The 16,901-nt window shown below is 42.8% G+C and overlaps 1 protein-coding gene across 1 annotated transcript; it reads right to left on the bottom strand.

The window, feature by feature from the left end:
* Nucleotides 1-11,525: 11,525 nt before the first annotated feature.
* On the bottom strand, nt 11,526-16,423 carry TENT5D (terminal nucleotidyltransferase 5D). Its single transcript, XM_069867662.1, has 2 exons — nt 16,243-16,423; nt 11,526-13,224 (listed from the first exon to the last, which is right to left on the bottom strand). Exon 2 carries the CDS (start codon nt 13,203-13,205, stop codon nt 12,030-12,032), a length of 1,176 nt encoding a protein of 391 aa, XP_069723763.1. The 5' UTR covers nt 13,206-13,224; nt 16,243-16,423; the 3' UTR covers nt 11,526-12,029.
* Nucleotides 16,424-16,901: the final 478 nt, after the last annotated feature.

The raw sequence follows: 16,901 nt of genomic DNA on the forward strand, positions 1-16,901 counted from the left end.
AAGCAGATAAAACCACTGAGAGTTTTATTTCCGGAGACTCACCTTTATGTTCTGCCCTGGCTCACAGGTGAGGTGCTTTCCCAGCCACTCCAAATTCTTGGGAATCAGACACAATGCAGCTCCTCAGGCACTGGAACAGGCTGCCCAGGGAGGTGGTTGAGTCCCCATCCCTGGAGAGATTTAAAATCCGGGTGGATGAGGTGCTCAGGGATGGTTTAGTTGGACAGGAATGGTTGGATGTGATGATCTCAAAGGTCTTTTCCAACCAAGCGGTTCTATGATTCTTCATGACCTCCTCCATGCAGGGTGTGAATCTTCAGGGAAGACCCATCAGCAGTCTTAGAAGTGCTTCCCACAGGAGAAATAGTTTGAGTTTAGAGTAATAAAGACTTCTGGGTCCTAATAGAAAGATGCAGCCAAGCAGTTTGGACAACAAGCTTAGCTGAACAGTGCAGCTTGGGACACAGAGGGAAGAATTGTATTTTGCCAAGCAGGTGCTTGTAACCAGGAGGGCTTCAGCTAATGATGCCTCTGAGAACAGGCTCCTGCTTGTACTGAATTTTCCGTGGGTGGGGAAGAAGAGTGAAAATTAGTGGCAGCAAAATATTGGCAGTCCATTAACGGCTCTAAAGCACAACTCTGACAGTGCAAACAGCACATCTCCCTTCTCCAGTGTCACTAAATCCAGTGCTCTCAAGTTCTGGTCTCTCTTTGCTCAGCTGGGGCTCCATGGAGCTGCTTGCATGCACAGTTCCATCATCCCATGTAGGTGTTGGCCACCTCCTCTTCCCAGGGTTTCCTTAACCAAGGGAATTTGGGGTCTGACCATGGGCATTTGGCCCAGGGGAGCACTGGGACACCCCAAAAGTTGTTGGCTTGGCAATGCTTACAGGAGCATTTTAGCACTCCAACCCTAGGAGCGAGTGGGATTTCCAGGATTATTTTCTAGCTCAGCAGTTGAATTTAGCCTGAAAATCATAAGGAAATTGGTAGGTGCACACACCTATGGTCATAACCCAGCCATTAACTGAAAACAGCCACTTTGTAATCTTCAAACCCACACTTTGGGTGGAAACAGTAGTAGAAACCTGTAATAAAAGTGCATTGCCTGGTGCTGCAACTCAGCTACGTCATGATAAGAGGAAACAGTTCTATTTTATTAATTTTGCAGGAAACGTATGGTAGCTTCTGCCTAATGAATACTAATAGAACCTTTAAAGCTCGTTTACCAAATACATACAATTAAAGGACAATGAGAGGCATTACTTACAGAGCACATTCGAGCATTACTGAAATATCCCATTTGTTTATCGCAATAATTGCAAAATAAAATACATTGATTGCTCCGTATTTATGAATTCAAGAGCTATTTGGTTCTGCATGCGCTCTTCCTAATGTGTAATGAAGGTTATGAAAGGAACAAGCATCTTAATGTAAAATACAAGGACAACTCCAAAACTGCATGAAATTTGAGAAATAAGATATTGTGAGTCAGTCATTTACTCATGTTCTCTCCCAACAAAGTACACGGGTGGTGATGCAAACAGGATGTGGGAGGATTTGTGGATATTTATGAGCAGGTGCTCTTCAGCTGGAGCCAATTTTGCAATAATTGACACCTGAGGGCAGACTCTGCCTGGGGGATTGTGGTGGGCAGCAAAGATGCTTCTGCAAAGTGTCTTTGGATTTATACTGCCCGCCCAGCCGTATTTATCTTCTGGGCTTTTTTTGTTTTAAACAGCCACAAGAAAGGTGCTGAGTGGGTTCATCTATGCCAGTGTTACTCTGAGTCGCTCTGGGCATGGCACTGAGTGGTACATGGAGAACAAACAGCGATGAACAGGTTCTGCTGGAGTTGGAGATCTTCAGCCCTACCTTCCCCTGGGGCCTTCCTTACGGGAAGCTGGTGGAAGAGCCAAATCCACACTGCTGAATGGGTTGATGGTGCCCAACCTCCCCTCTCGCTGGCTTTCTCAGGGCTGGGGTGGAAATGGATGGGACGAGTGCAGGAACAAGTGCCCTTGAGCCCAACCTTGCAATAAAAGGTTTCCAGTCAAGAACAACCTTCTTCCTTTCATTTGCCAGCTCAAGTCATTTTACAGTGTTTCATCTACAAAGACAGAAAGATTTATCATCAGTTGATAAAATTTTTGTGCGTGAGACCAAGACACAACTGAAGCACAGAGCAGTTTGTGGGGTCTTGAGGACTTTGGTGTTGTAAAGGTATGTCAGATGTGAGTGCACGGCTGGGCTTGGGGTGAGCGGTGACCACCAAGGGGATAAAAATGAGTGGCACTAAAAGGATAAAAAAATCCCATTGCATTTGAACCATGGAGCTGAATCCCCAGAAGGATGATCCAAAATTACACTATTTGTCTTCTGCTGAAAAACATCCACCGGGCACTTGTAATTATTCTTGGGGCTTTGGGCACATCTCCATACCATCTATCTCCCCGTTGTTTACATGGTCCCACTCTAAATCTCTGCTATCTGACCACGGTAGCCCCCAGCCACGCTGGATGCCTTAGTTATCATCTGCTAGTGCAGCGTTTCATCTCTCCCGGGCAAAGCAGAGCAGTCACATTTGGTTTTCAGTGGCAGATCAGTAATTCTCTGGTTTTTAAGTGATTTCTCTGATTCCACTAATACTTTGTTTCCAGGTTTCTGCTTTAAAAACCCAACTCAACCATCTATCCCACATTTGTGGGGAGATCAGCTTCTTGAAATGCATGTATCACCCCAAAACTGCTGCCATCACCCCAAAACAGCCAGACCATGGTGACAGCATCTCCATGAAAAAGCTGGATGGTGATGAACAGCCTGGGACTCACCACACCATCCATAACGGCTGTTCCTGGGGTGAAAAGGCGTGATAAGTCTGCCGAGCCGATGTGTGTAGCCTTCAGGACTAGGATTTAATAACTCAGTATCTTTTTTTCTTCCAAGGATCATTTATTAGCTCATTAGAGCTGTCTGCTCCTCACTCAGAAACTAAGGACAACATTTTTCATGTGTGGTTATAAAGCCGTTAAGCTCCGTGAAAACCCATCAGCAATTATTTGGCTCCAGGTACGTACAATTGAGGAGGAAAAATAAGCAGTGTTTTCTTGCACATCCATGGGCCTCAGGATCCTGCTGGGCTCTTGGTGCAGTGTGGCCTGGCTGGATGTGGCTCCTGGACATGGCCACATTGTCCATGGAGCCAGATGCCCGTGCCAGGTGATGAACAGTTTGGACACCCAGCAAAGTCATAGAATCATGGAACGGTTCTATGCAGTAAGCAGGGACATCTTCAACCAGATCAGGTTGCTCAAAGCCCCATCTAACCTGGCCTTGAATGTTTCCAGGGATGAGGAACACACCATCTCTCTGGGTAACCTGGGCCAGTGTTTTGCCACCCTCAGCATAAAAAATTTCTTCCTAATATCTATTCTAAACTTCTCCTCTTTTAGTTTAAAACCTTCGTTCCCTGTCCTGTTGCTACAGGCTCTGTTAAAGAGATTTCCCTGTCTTTCTTATCAGCCCCTTTTCAGTATTGAAAGGCCAAATCTTCTCTGAGCCATTCAGAAATCTTAAAATGCCGATTGACGTTGCTTGAACCAGTTGGGGAAGTCCTGGGTAAAGAGGGAGGAAAGCCTTCATTTTGCTCTTGGGTGTTTTTGGTTTTGATTTAATGAATTCTTTTGCTTCTGTAGATATTGAGGTGGGAGCACTGTCAAGAAACAGGAGGCTGAAGTACAGCACAAAGGGATGGCAGGGTCAAACGTTTCAGGGCAGAGGGCTTGCAAAACTCAACTGAGTTCCCAAGCTGTTTCTTGTCCCCAAAAACAGTATTTCCCAGCAAATGGAGAACTTAGATCAGCCAGCAAACCTGCCCTAGCATGAGCGGCAGAGAGCTGTGACACCTCATCATGGTCCTGGTGCATCTTGTGCACATCCCCACTGAGGTGCGGAGCTGGGTCATTCCCATGGCAACGTTGCCAGTGCTGGACCAGGGAAGGTATATGCCAGTTGTTAAGTGGCACTGACACTAATGATACAATTAGCTGTGTTAAAAGTCATGTCTGGTAGCATTTACTTTGTTTCCAGGGTGACTAAAACACCGTAAGTAACGATGTCCAGCAGTGTTTCCATAGAGCCGCTGTCCCCAGCAGGAGTGGGGCAGAGGGTCCTTCATGGTCAACGAGCAGAAGGAGGACACGTCGTTTCCATTCTGCCTCCCGACCTGGCAAAGCCAAGATCAGCGCATCTTGCCCTGATAGAGAGCTGCTCCAGGCTGGGTCCATCTTCCTTGGCTTCCACAGGTAGGTGGCATGTAAATACATCAAGCGTTTGGTCATTAGGTACTCAGGAGTGAAAATCACCAATTTGTCAAAACGGGGAAGAACATGGTTTTAGCCTTTTTCAGCTGTAGGTTTCTAGGGGAGAATTACTTCTTTGGCTACTCACCACATAGGCAGAGGGGCTCAGACACCCAGATCAATGGGTATCATCACCTCACTATGTGTCACACGTGTCCCCTGGCTCTTGGGAACCACTAATGCTTGTGGCTCCCCAACTCCTTGTACCTTTGCTGCACACTCACCCCTGGCTGTTGTCTACCTTCTCAGCTGTAGTTTTCATTTTAAATTGCAGGTTTGTTTCATAAATGCGGAGGTCACCATGGATTTGATGTCCTGGTGGTCCTTGCCTAGGGGATGCCTGTGTTTAAACAAGTCAGGGTTTGGGAAAGAACCAGTTCATGGGAAAAAAATTGCTGGTGTTTGCTTGTTCTGCCACGTTTCCAAGAGGCTGGGGGTTGCAATTTCAATTATTTCCACTTCTTGCTGAAGCAAAGGGCTCGGTTGGGTTCGGCAGCTTTGCTAGTTCCATTAATGCTGTGTACTTCATTTCAGGTTGATTAAATGCACTTATTTCTCTTCTCATTTTAACAGCCAAGCAAGCCAACATATGTAAAGGGGTGAAAGCAGGTGACTGCCAGCCATGAACTGCAGCAGCCGGGGTCGAGCGGTGGCCCCGGTGTTTGCACAAGGCTGAGCTGCAGGAGGGGTTGTCGGCGCGGGCTCTAACACCAGCCTGGAGGAGGCTTCAAACAGGGAACAAGGAGAAGCAAGGAGGAGGAAAACACATTTTTAAATGAAAACCAATCTTGAAATCTTCCATTCATGTTAAATTAGAAGCAGAAAGCCATGTGCACAAGGCTAAGCCTGATCCAAACCCCATCAACACCGAAGGAAGGATTTCTAATGGCTTTCAATGGCTTTAAAATTGGCTTTTAGAGTGTCTAAGATGCAACCATGACATAAAAAAGAACAACCCAGAGCCTCTGTCTTTACTGTTCTATTACTTCAATCTTCTCACCTATTTTTCATTCAGCTGTACAACCTCCTGCTGTAAAACCATAGCCCATAGCCGTTAAGTGTGAGCTGCACAGAGCCCATACACACACAATTCCCAATTCTGCCACCTTTGCTTATTTTTCAAAGCACAAATGTATGTGGAGGAGCGAGTTACTGCTCTGGATCAGGGGATGAACTACCAGGGCAGAGACAGGAAAGATTTTCCCACTGATTTTAAGCAACCTGGGGGCCCTTCGGACTGATTGCCAGCTCTTGTCAAGGACTTGAAGACAGAGCTCAACCGCTGATAAAATCTGTAATAATGTTCAAGCAGGTGTTAAAGAAAATGCTGTATCCTTCGAACAAATTTCTTTCCACCATTTTAACTTCAAAGTTATCCTCTGGGAAAAGTGCTTCTTTGGAGAACACAACTGTTGAGATGCTCCACCTGGCTCAGAAACCACGTTTGGGTTCAGAAGAGCACACGCACGCACGCCTGGGTGTGCCCTGTGAATGGTCTCCGCGGAAGCTCCATGAAGCACGTACCTGGCCGGCACACGGGGTAGAAAAACTCTGATGCTCTCATTGCCTATAATAAGGGTTGAAAAATTCATTGACTGAATACATTATTTAATGAAAGGACTAATCGATGCAATAAACTATTTAGAGTCTAGTATTAGACCAGCTGTGCTTGTCCCACACTATTAAATTCAACAGCTACGATGCTGTTTCTCCTGGTCATCTTTCTCCCTTTTTGATTGAAAACATGAACAAGTGTTTGGGCTGGAACTTAGAGTTTAATTGACTTCTAAAGAAGCATAACGAGTTGTTTGTACTTCAATAGGAGACGTTCACAGCTCTTTCCTCTGAGCCGATGGGACATATAAGCCATTCCAGGCAGGTAATAATTCCAGGTTCTTGACTGGGAAATGTCACTACTTGGGAACTGCCAGGGATAAGCAGGCAATACAATAAAAACACTTCTATTTCAACATCCATTCTTATCGTTTAGACAAAACTACAACTGCAATTTCACCCTATTGTCTGTAAAGTGTCAGGAGCTGATAAAACACTGGTGGAAGGAATTGTTGCCATAAAGGGGGGGCTACATCAACACCTTGAGCCAAGACTTGTGCTCCCAACTCTTATCTCTCCTCCATGGGGAAATAGGACGGCGAAGCCGGCACCAGGCAGTTGCCAAGGATGCTGAAATGCTGACGGTTGTGTGTGCGTAGAAATATGGGAACATATGGGCAGCATCATGTTCCCGTCTATTTCAGAAAGCAAAAGGGAATGAGTGTGAAATAAATTCATATCAATAACAGGATGTGAATTTTTACAGGAAAATGAAATAGAAGAGGTGGAAAAAGTGGCTCCTATTGGAGGGCAGGGTTTGTAAGGGACCAGGGCTGCATCTCAGTGGGATTTGCTGCTCATATACACGCAGCACATGAGGAAAACGTAATCAAAAATTACATTATCCTGTGTACGTTCATAGCACACACTGGCCCACAAACGTATACGCACATGATTGGGATCCACTGGAGTTCCTCTTGTTTTTATTTTGTAATGCACAGCTGAGTGAGCAGCCTTTGAGTGTATTGAATTGCTTTCCATGGTAACTAATTGTGATTTCAGAAACGCAGGTTCTGCAATGGTACAAGATGAAATGGAGCTGAATATGGAAGCAGCTGGTAAGAAGAAAATCACTTGCTTATGAAATAGTATTTAATGACTGAGACTGATGGAGCAGAAAAAATGAGGGGTGGCAGGGACTAGAAACAAGGCAGCTCTCCGTTACCTTCATGTATTTCCTTAGACTTTGAATTCCTCAGGAAAGTGTCTGGTGAATATTTAAGGAAAGAAATCCTCCCTATGTGGGCTGCCTTCCCATCACCCCACCTACTGTTTTATTGAGAAGGAGACTATTAAAAATCTAGCTGTATAAAATCAAAGAAAGTGTCAGGGAATTAAATTACGATTAAATTATTATTACTGGTTTAAAAAAAAATGGGAATGCTTTTACAAAAACATATCCATTCTGCTATGAAAAACCAAAGGAAGAGCGTGTTCTGAGCAATATTAAAACAAATTGAAAAAAAAGCTTCCCCAGACTGTGGGTGTCTCACTGCCCCCCTGCACCCAGAGCTTGGATAGATTTTTAGATTGATGGGGATGTGCATTCAGAGTAGGGAAAACGTATATTTAGGCATATGTAAAGTCAAATCATTTGTCAAGTTAAGTACCAATTTTATTTACCCAGCAGACAGTCATGTTTTTATTATATAAATATATATCTAGGCACTTAAAATGTGAATATTTGACACAAGCCTGTTTGACAACTAGCACAGAGCCATTCAAATGTATTAAAAATATTCATGATCTTCAATCCAATCACTCTGTAACCTTCAGCATGGGTCTGACAGCGGAGCAGCCGTAAATCTGAGGTGGTGGTTTATTTACCTTATGAACCATAACTGCACCTTTAGCACTCTCAGGCTACAATCCACGTCCAACCAGAATAACAAAGGTATTGCAAGCAAACCATACATTAAACAAGAAAGTTATTTTAATGATTGCTCCCCAAATACCCAAAGGCACTAATCAACACTGTGGAATAATGACCTACAAATTTGTGTGATTAGTACACATTTTTAGCATTACAATACTTTCCAACCGCTTCGGGTGGCACATGAAGTGAAATACGTCTTTCATCCGCAACAGCTTTGTCCTGAACACCCTTCCATTTGTTTAGTTTAACAGAAGAACATATCACAGAATCACAGAATAACCATATCAAACCAAACCTGAGCTGTAAGAACAGTACTGGGCTGCCAAACTCTCTCTGCCTTTGAGCTCTTTCTACAGATCAAATTGGACACACACCTGACTGAACTGATGTTGACGTTAACTCCTCAAAGAGCTATGAAACGGTGGGAAATCAGATCCACAGATCTGCTGGCTCCGTGTAACACAACAGATGATGAAACACCTCGACTGAGGACCCGTTTACATTGCTTTTTATCCATTGCAAATCCCTTTGTATGGAGTCAAGTAGAAAGCTCACAAATCACTTTTTAAAGGAACTACCACAAAGTATAGACGTCAAATAGACCTTTTACAACAGAACACAAAATTCAAATGACATTTTTCAGAAAAGCACTTGAAACCTTAACACTTAGGTCCTGACAACATTAGATCACTTTAAGCTGTAAACCTTAAAAAGTTTTATGTGATTAAATAAAATCAACATTACAATTTCCAGTTATAATAATTATTGAACAGATTGTAACAATAAGATATAATTATAATGTAAACATCACGCTCAGGACACTGGTACTGAGAAAACTCTCATTTTTCTAGAGATTTATACCTGCTCATAGTAAAATCAGTAACAACTGGAGAAGAGGTTATAATATTTCCTCTTACATATTGATATCAGTGGTCTGCAAGCAGCAGTCTAGGCAACACCATCCTCTTTTCAATAATGGTTTACAGAATCACTACTACCTTAAAAAACCTCTCCAGCTCAAATACTACTGCCAGGTATCAATATAACATTTGGAAGGAAACACCTAATCCCTTTAGATTTGTTATTTGCCTGTGTACATGTAGACGTGTGAGGTTTTATCTCTACTTATATCTAAACCTCACAACCTTCAAGGCTGAACTACCTCTAGATAAGAAATACAAGACCTTTTTTTATACCTGAGACATTTTTGCATATTGATGTCTTTGTACCTTTATTTGCAGGTACGCACAGAAGTCCTTCACTCTTTTGTGGGGTCTCACTCAAAGGCCATTAGAGTTAGCTGGATTCTCCCTGCTAACTCCATGGACTTTGGCTGAGTCCTTTCTTATCTAACCTGGATGCAAAATCAGAGCCGTAGCAGAATTAAAAAATATATTTAAATGAAGAGTTGCTGTACAAGCAGACAGGCTGGTTTATACAAATCCAGAGCTAATTCACCATTCCTGACACTGTTCACAATGCCCGATTCAAAAGAGAATTACAGTCCTTCACACAGGATGACACGTGTTTCTACTTGTTGGTAAAATACAAAACCCCAGACCTTCAGAATGTTTCTTCAGGTGATGGATCATTGGCTAAACACAACATGTTGAAAATGCTCCTTCCCAGCTGACCTGTTTCCTGGTTCTTGAGAAGATCAACACTCTTCTCCACCCAGCAAGCCAGGAAGCCCGGCGTGGAGGACTACCAAGTTGATGTAGCTACATTACATTAAGGTCACAGGTCAGTGCAGATGGCCTGAGATTTTCAAACAGATTTGGGGAGCTTAGGAGCCCCGTTCCTCCTGAAAGTCAACATTTGGATGCCTAAATCCCGCAGATTCATCAGGAAGTCCCAGCTGTGCCCAGCCCAGCTTTCAGCTCTTTGGCCCTGGAAGCACATGTGCTGAGAGTTGAAGCACACGTGTTAGCAGGGGCACAAGTTACATAAGGCTCTTACAGAATTTCACAGTGCTACTTAATATGGCAAACACCAAACTAAATTTAAAGGATCCCTTTGTAATCTAAACATCTCAATTAAAACCAAGAAAAAGTTCACCATGTTTCACTCCATTTTGCTTCTGACGGGGAATTACCTAGAAGTGCTTACGTGCAAATGGAGTGGTATCATCTTTGATAACACAGCAATTAGAATTTCTGCTTTCATTACATAGTTTAGCCGATGGAAAGATACAAGTGGAAGTGCAATGAAATGTGCTTTTTGACACAGAATTGGACATACTTGAAAAATCAGCAAAATAATAGTACTATATTCATGAAAGACATCACCAAATGAGTCACTTTCCAAGTAAATTGGTGCGCCCTTTTTACGTTGCAGAAACATTGGGGTTTTGCACTATATTTTACAGCAAAGTGTTGATTTCAGTGATGATGGTCAGCAAAGTTGTCTCGAAACAGCTCTTTGCTCTACTGTACAGGCATATAAAAGGAAAAAGGAAAGCTACATCTCACTGGCAATAGGACTCCACAGAACTCAGAACTTTTAGAAATGTTTGATGAAAAATAGCGGTACATAGGATATTTCTGTGTAAAATAAAGCAAACACTCTTTCCCAAGTGGCAGAAATTTCTAAGACCTGACACCTGTTTTCAAAGATGGTGAGGACGCACAGCGATGAACTCATAGTACAACACAGTGATGTACGAAGCATCAGATGTAAGAAACTCTACTGCTTACATTTCCAGTTGGCTGTTCCAGTGTTACAACTGCACCCATTCTAAATCTCCTTCCATTACTGTTCTTCCTTGTATCACAATCAGCCCCTAAACTGGAGGAGTTCTGGTCAGAACACCTCAAATCCATCTTTCATTACTATTCCTCCTTGTACCACAGTCAGCACCTAAACCGGTGGAGTCCTAGTTGGAACGCCTCCGATCCATCTCTCCCAAACCTGCTCACACTGAAGCAAACGGTTCACACCTCACTGACCTTCAGTGCTACCAACACTTAGTGACCCATCGGCGGAGAGCCAAGGGCAGGCGTTTCCCTTTCTGTAATTCAGGTGCTCTCCAGCATGATCGCCAACAGCATTACGGCTTTCATGGAGCAACTGCTTCAGGGAGGCACTTACGGGACATGTTTAAAACTTATCTTTGGTAAACACACACACACACAAACTTTTAACTAAGGTTTTACTTCCTGATAATAAGATAACTCTTCGTTTGCTACTAGTGTACGTGTGCAGGTATCGAAACGTATGCAGGACAGTGCTAATATAAAATACTTTTTCAAATGCCACTGCCAAGGATTTGTTTTAATTCACCTAAAAACATTGCAGTCCTAGGCTTTTTGGTTTTTCCTGACTCCATTTATATTCATTGAAGCATCTCTGATCAATAACAAATTAGCAATAGAAAGCTAGCCCTATGTGCTCAATTTTCCCTCTCTTTCGCCTTCTATTACCTTGTTTTTCAAGACCAATTTAATCAGAGGAGTTGTATCTCTTACAACCTTCATTATCTGCGAGGCAGATCCGGGGGTTTGATGCTGCGTTACTTAAGCAGCCAAATCTCTCACTCAGATCAGTGAAATCTGGGCGTATGCAAAAATGCCAAGTCTCCTCTTTGTGTTTCCTGCTAACTCTGCTCTGGTGAGGAGTGGGACCTCGTGTCTTTGATGGGAGCTGAGGAGTGATCAGAACAGAGCCCATAAAGCAGAGCCCAAACCAGCCCATCAATGTATGTTTTCTAAAGGTGCTGCAAATAAATGCTGCTGGAACTGCATGGGTATAACTGATGGATGAGCTACTTTAACGTACCCAGAACACTATCACTTCTAAAATCAGACATTTCTACTGAGAGGTATTTTATTGACTTGATTTTTCATATACACTATTTAAATTTTGCTTAAGAATTTTTTAGAACCCAGAAGTTAGTGCATTTCATTTTATAAAATTAGAATAATTTATATCCTTCTCTTTTCATCAAAAAAAAGTATAGCCCAAACACACGTAGGAGTATAAATACATCATGAATAATGACAGCCATCTCACTTATTTTATGATCTGCTTAGACACTGACCAACCAAATAACTTTGGCAACTTGCACAAAGATATGTCCTTAAATCAAAAGTGCTGATAAAATTTGCTTAATGAGGCCTTTATTATGGAGAGAACTGGAAAGAGAGAGGAGTGTAATTGCTGAGGAGGTTCTCGTGTTCCTAAACCAGGCCGCTCTGCATTTGTATGTGAAATGGGTACGGCTGGTAGATGATAGGGGGTTGTCCGTGAGCAATGTAGTAATTGCTGAAGTTTCTGTCACTGATATACGGAGCAGGTTGATAATAGCACGTTACATTGGCTGCATTCGGGATGATATTTTGTTCTCCGAGTACTTTTAAAGCCAGAATTGTGATCATATTCAGAGTTTGTCTCCGTTCATGCCCCATGAGACAGACCGTGCTCTCGTTTACAACTCCACGCAGAGTCATCAAGTAGTCATACTTGCTTTTCTCTTCCCCAATGAAGTGGTTGCGCAGATACGACTCAATTTTCCTCTGCTGCTCAGCAACATCTGGAAAATCAATGAAAAACCTGGAGCACATGTAACGTTCCAGAGATTTAATTTCAGCCTGATCGGCTGGCTTAAAGTCACGAACCAGGAGATTGCTGTACTTCAGGAGGCCGCCTCCTCTGATTTCCTCTGGGTTCCTCGTGGAAATCAGTTTGTATTTCAAGTGGTCCATCGCTTCGTTGAAGTCTCCATACATACTCTCGGCGATAACAGCGGGGTGAGACTCTTCCGTCAGTTTGCAGTCTGTCGCTCTGTAAACACTGAGGATGGAGTCCAGAATGATTTGGAAGGAGTCCACGCTGAACTCGAACTGCCGCCTGAGTGAGTTGACAAACTTCAATTCTACGTTCTTGCCGCTGTTGTTTGACAGCGAGATGAGACTCCAGCGATCGTGGTCGGTGGAGACTTTGACCATTTTCTGCACATAGGCATCTTTCATGGTCTGGGCAGTGATTTTTTCCTTATTAACACATTTTGGCAAGAAGTCCAATAGGCAATGAAGAACTGCTTCCTTAACAACCTGGAACTCGAGCTCACTTGGAAGTTCCACCCCAAAAATGATGTCTAGGTCCTTATAGCTGGTTCCGTTCTGCTTTACCAGGATGTGGCTGGCTGTCGAACCGTTCAGGCGGATATCTCTAACATTGATTTGCTTTTCAATAAGCTGTTCCTTGACCATGTGAATGATATCCTTTGGCTTTACATCCAGCGTTGGAAAATTTCCTCTCCCGTGAATGGGTATGGCCTCAGCTAAAACTTGATCCAGGATTTTAATCTGATCCCAGGTGAGACTACTGAACCTGTGCTCTGACTCCTCAGTCATTGTGATGTCGGTTGGCTAACTAGGGAGAAACAAATTAAGAAAGAACTGTTAGAACTTGCTCAAATACAAGAGCACCTGACATTTCACCGGGTTATAACAAACATGTATCTCCCTTCCTCAGTGCAGTGACAAAGCAGTTGGTTTCACAGAGACACAGTTAACGGTCTGAGTCAGCCACTGCACTTGTCACAGGCTTTTAATTGAATTTTAATGTGCTCGGGTTTTAATCCTGCTGAGAAGCCATTGTGGTATTGTATAATCCGTGACTCAAAGTAAATGCAGTAAACCATACAGACTTCATCTAAAACTACTCAGAGGTTAACGAGATTAAATACTCGGTGGTTAGAATGAAACTCCAACTAAGTTTCACTGTGAAGAGCTGAAATGAGCAAAATGGGCAAAACTGATACTCTCTGTCTGTAAAGTGATTCCTGGAGAATCCAGTGATGCTCTGTGCGTTCAGAGCCTCAAGAGTAATGTCTGAGCAATGCCTTAGGAGAAATACTAAGGGTTCTGTGCTGAAATCCGCCTTCTACTTTGACAAGCAAGGAGAATGTCCCAGGAAATCCAGGAATTAAGTTGTCAAGAATATAATTAATTTATAGATTGACCTAAATAAACTTTTCTTTCTTATATTTACTGATTTGCTTCCAGTTTGCAAGCTGGTACATGGCCCCGCACTTTTGTAGAAGGAATTTCTCTTGTTCTTTTCCTTAATCCTGTCTGGCAACAAGAACAATTTCCAGGCATTTTATTGTCATTAGGAGCCTTATTTCTTCAAGCAGAGGCAAATCTATATACCGAGGTGCTCAGGCTAACCTCGGGAGTCCTTATTAATGCAAGGGAGCTCAGTTACAATAAATCAGCAGCAGTGCTGAGGCTATAATTACTCAAATCTTTGTGTAAAACAAGAGAGAACAAGGGACAGAAGGATGGCAACACACTGCACGTGGCCACAGCCGCCAGACGAAGCTGAACATAAGTGAGTGCTGGGGTTGTATGGTTTCTAACCTTACCATAAGGTTAGAAAAAGATTTCCCTGATTCACATTCCAGCTTGTGCTTGGACATTCAGCTGATGAAGTGGTTGCAATGTGGAAGAATGTTTAGTTTGTGTGGGATCATTAAACACAGTTTTGCTATTATTTATTTTTATACTGAAATCAGAGGCTCTAATTTTCTTCGGCAGGGTTTAGACCAAACAGCTACGAGTTTGATTTTACAATGATGCTGGAAGGTTTAGTTTAGTTAACCACCTTCCAGCGCTCTGCCATACACCAGATTCATCAGAAGAACAAAAGCAGATTTGGCTTCACATCCGAACAAAGAAAATCTGCTACACTAATGAGTGCTTTCATGTTCCACACCACTTTCATAAAAACAGATACTTACAGTCTAGAGGACAGGCTCATCAAATTTAGCTCATATTTTACCAATGAACTGTTTAAGATTCCCTTTTTATACACTCTATAATGTTGCTTCAGTGCCTTTTCAAAGGGTTTGCAGGGTGCTGGCATTCTCAAGCAGAATACATCTGAAAGAGTTTTTGTGCAGCTGTGTTCGCTCCATTCTCTTCCCTTTGCCTCTATCTGCTCCCTATTTATCTGTTTTCCAACAGATATAGAGAATAGTTTAATGCTCCAATTGTCTTTACTTTGTTTGAAATCGATTGCAAAGGGATCTCTTAAAGATCAAGCCAAATGCCATCGGCTGCTGCAGTAGCCTTGCTTTGGGGGCGACCCCAGTGATGCTCAAGGTAACTATTGCTGTCCTCCCCTCACATCTTTGTGCTGGCTTTGCTGCATACACATTATATGCATTACCAATGATTTCCATGATATCTTGCTAACGCTTTATTTTAATCCAAAGATACATTTCTCTATTACACTGGACATTTTAAAGCATTTTGTGTGATCACTGACTTAAGGACTGCAGCTAGCATTAGCTCTGCAAGCAAGAATGTCAACTGTGGAGGGAGTCCCAGTCATAATTTAAATGTGTACGAGACGAGTAAAAGCAGCAAAGCATCTGGGGCATCCTAAATGGGGACATATTTAAACTGGTTTGACAGCGTCCTTCATGAGCTTTTCCTGCCATTAATGTTAATGCATGCAGTGAAGATACTGTTTATTTATCCCGTTATCATGAGATAACGCATGAGTTGCCATAAGTTTTCAGTACAGCCACCACCTAGTTACCCTGAAATAACAAATAATAACTCAAGGCCATATGCTCTTCTCCTGTGAGATAAGGTTGCATGGTGTGCAAAATACGCTTAAGCAGAAAGCAATTTGCTTGGACTGTGCCACAGAAAATCACCTTCATGGGCAGAAGCGAGCGGAAAAGGAGGGGAGATTTTATCAACAAAAATGTGTCACACCTTTTCTCCAATCTAACCTAACCTAAGGAACAAGGGAAAACAAGAGAGCTGTGTACCAGGCTGCTCTGCTCCTCTCCTCCATGGAAATGATTTGCAGAGCAGCCCAGCCCTCTCCCAGAGCACAGAGCTGGGGAAAGGAGCCGAGCAGCCGGTCCCCCACTGAAATGTTACACGATGATGAGCTGGGAGTTCTCAGGAGGGACAAGGTAACAGGACTTTTCTTTGGGCAACCAGTGTGAATACATAATCCATGTTACTTCATCCTGGAGATCTGGGGGGTTTTGGGTAGCGAATTCTTCCACCGTGACTCACGGTGCGCTCGTTCTTAGCCGCACGTGGATCCCCTCATAAGGCAACATTTCCAAGGCCAGACAAATGATGCCATCGTATTTGTTCCCACAACATACGAGGTCCCTTCTTACACATCCTCCAGGGTCAAACAAACCGCGTCCTTGCTAATAGCACAGTATGAAACTCAGTCAGCCTTGTCATTTGCTCTAAAATACTTCAATAACTTAGAAAAAAAAATAGGGGTGATATGCAATTTTTGGTGTATTTGAGGCTGTGAAGTTCCTGCTGTAGGTACAGATAATTTGTACTATCAGACACATAACTCCTGAATAACATTTCCAGAGAGAATGCAAAACCCCAGACTCACCGCGGCAGGATGGCCAGCAAGCATGTATTTCAGCAGAGTTAACAGGATGACTCACTGGATCCTTTGGTGAAAATATGAATTGTCATCTTGTCACTGACAAACACACGAATCTCCCAGGGAAAGCTGCAGGATAAAAAAAAGAAGCACAACAAACAACAACATTCATTTTGAGATAAATGTTCACTACCAGTCACCTGCTGTACGTAATAAATCATGTATTACAACCTGGCAGTCCTTCAGTCCTAACAGTAATCCTTTAAAGTCAGAAATGATAAGGTAAAAGCAGAGGAAAGGCACAGAAGTGATGATAAAAACTCTGGATTTCAGGTCATACATAAACTTCTGCAAGAATATTAACAAACTTACTATTTTCTCTATGGGATTCAAATAAGAATTTCATATTTTTAATAGATATGCAAATTAGCAGGGACATTGTGGGACCATACAAAAATGGAACTAATAATGCAGTAAAATTAAATATTGTGAATTGTGCGGTGGCTTCACATTCGTTCTAAAGCTGCGTGTGGATGCAGGAAGATCTTGTCTTGGGGCAGTCCAGGCAGCTGGTTCATCTACCATAAACCCAGAATTCAGTGGTTGCTGGAATTCCCAGGCACTGCAAGGCTCATTGACAGCTGATGCAGGAATTACAGCTGGGT

This window comes from Phaenicophaeus curvirostris, chromosome 13, assembly GCF_032191515.1.
Source record: "Phaenicophaeus curvirostris isolate KB17595 chromosome 13, BPBGC_Pcur_1.0, whole genome shotgun sequence".
Lineage (NCBI taxonomy): Eukaryota > Metazoa > Chordata > Aves > Cuculiformes > Cuculidae > Phaenicophaeus > Phaenicophaeus curvirostris.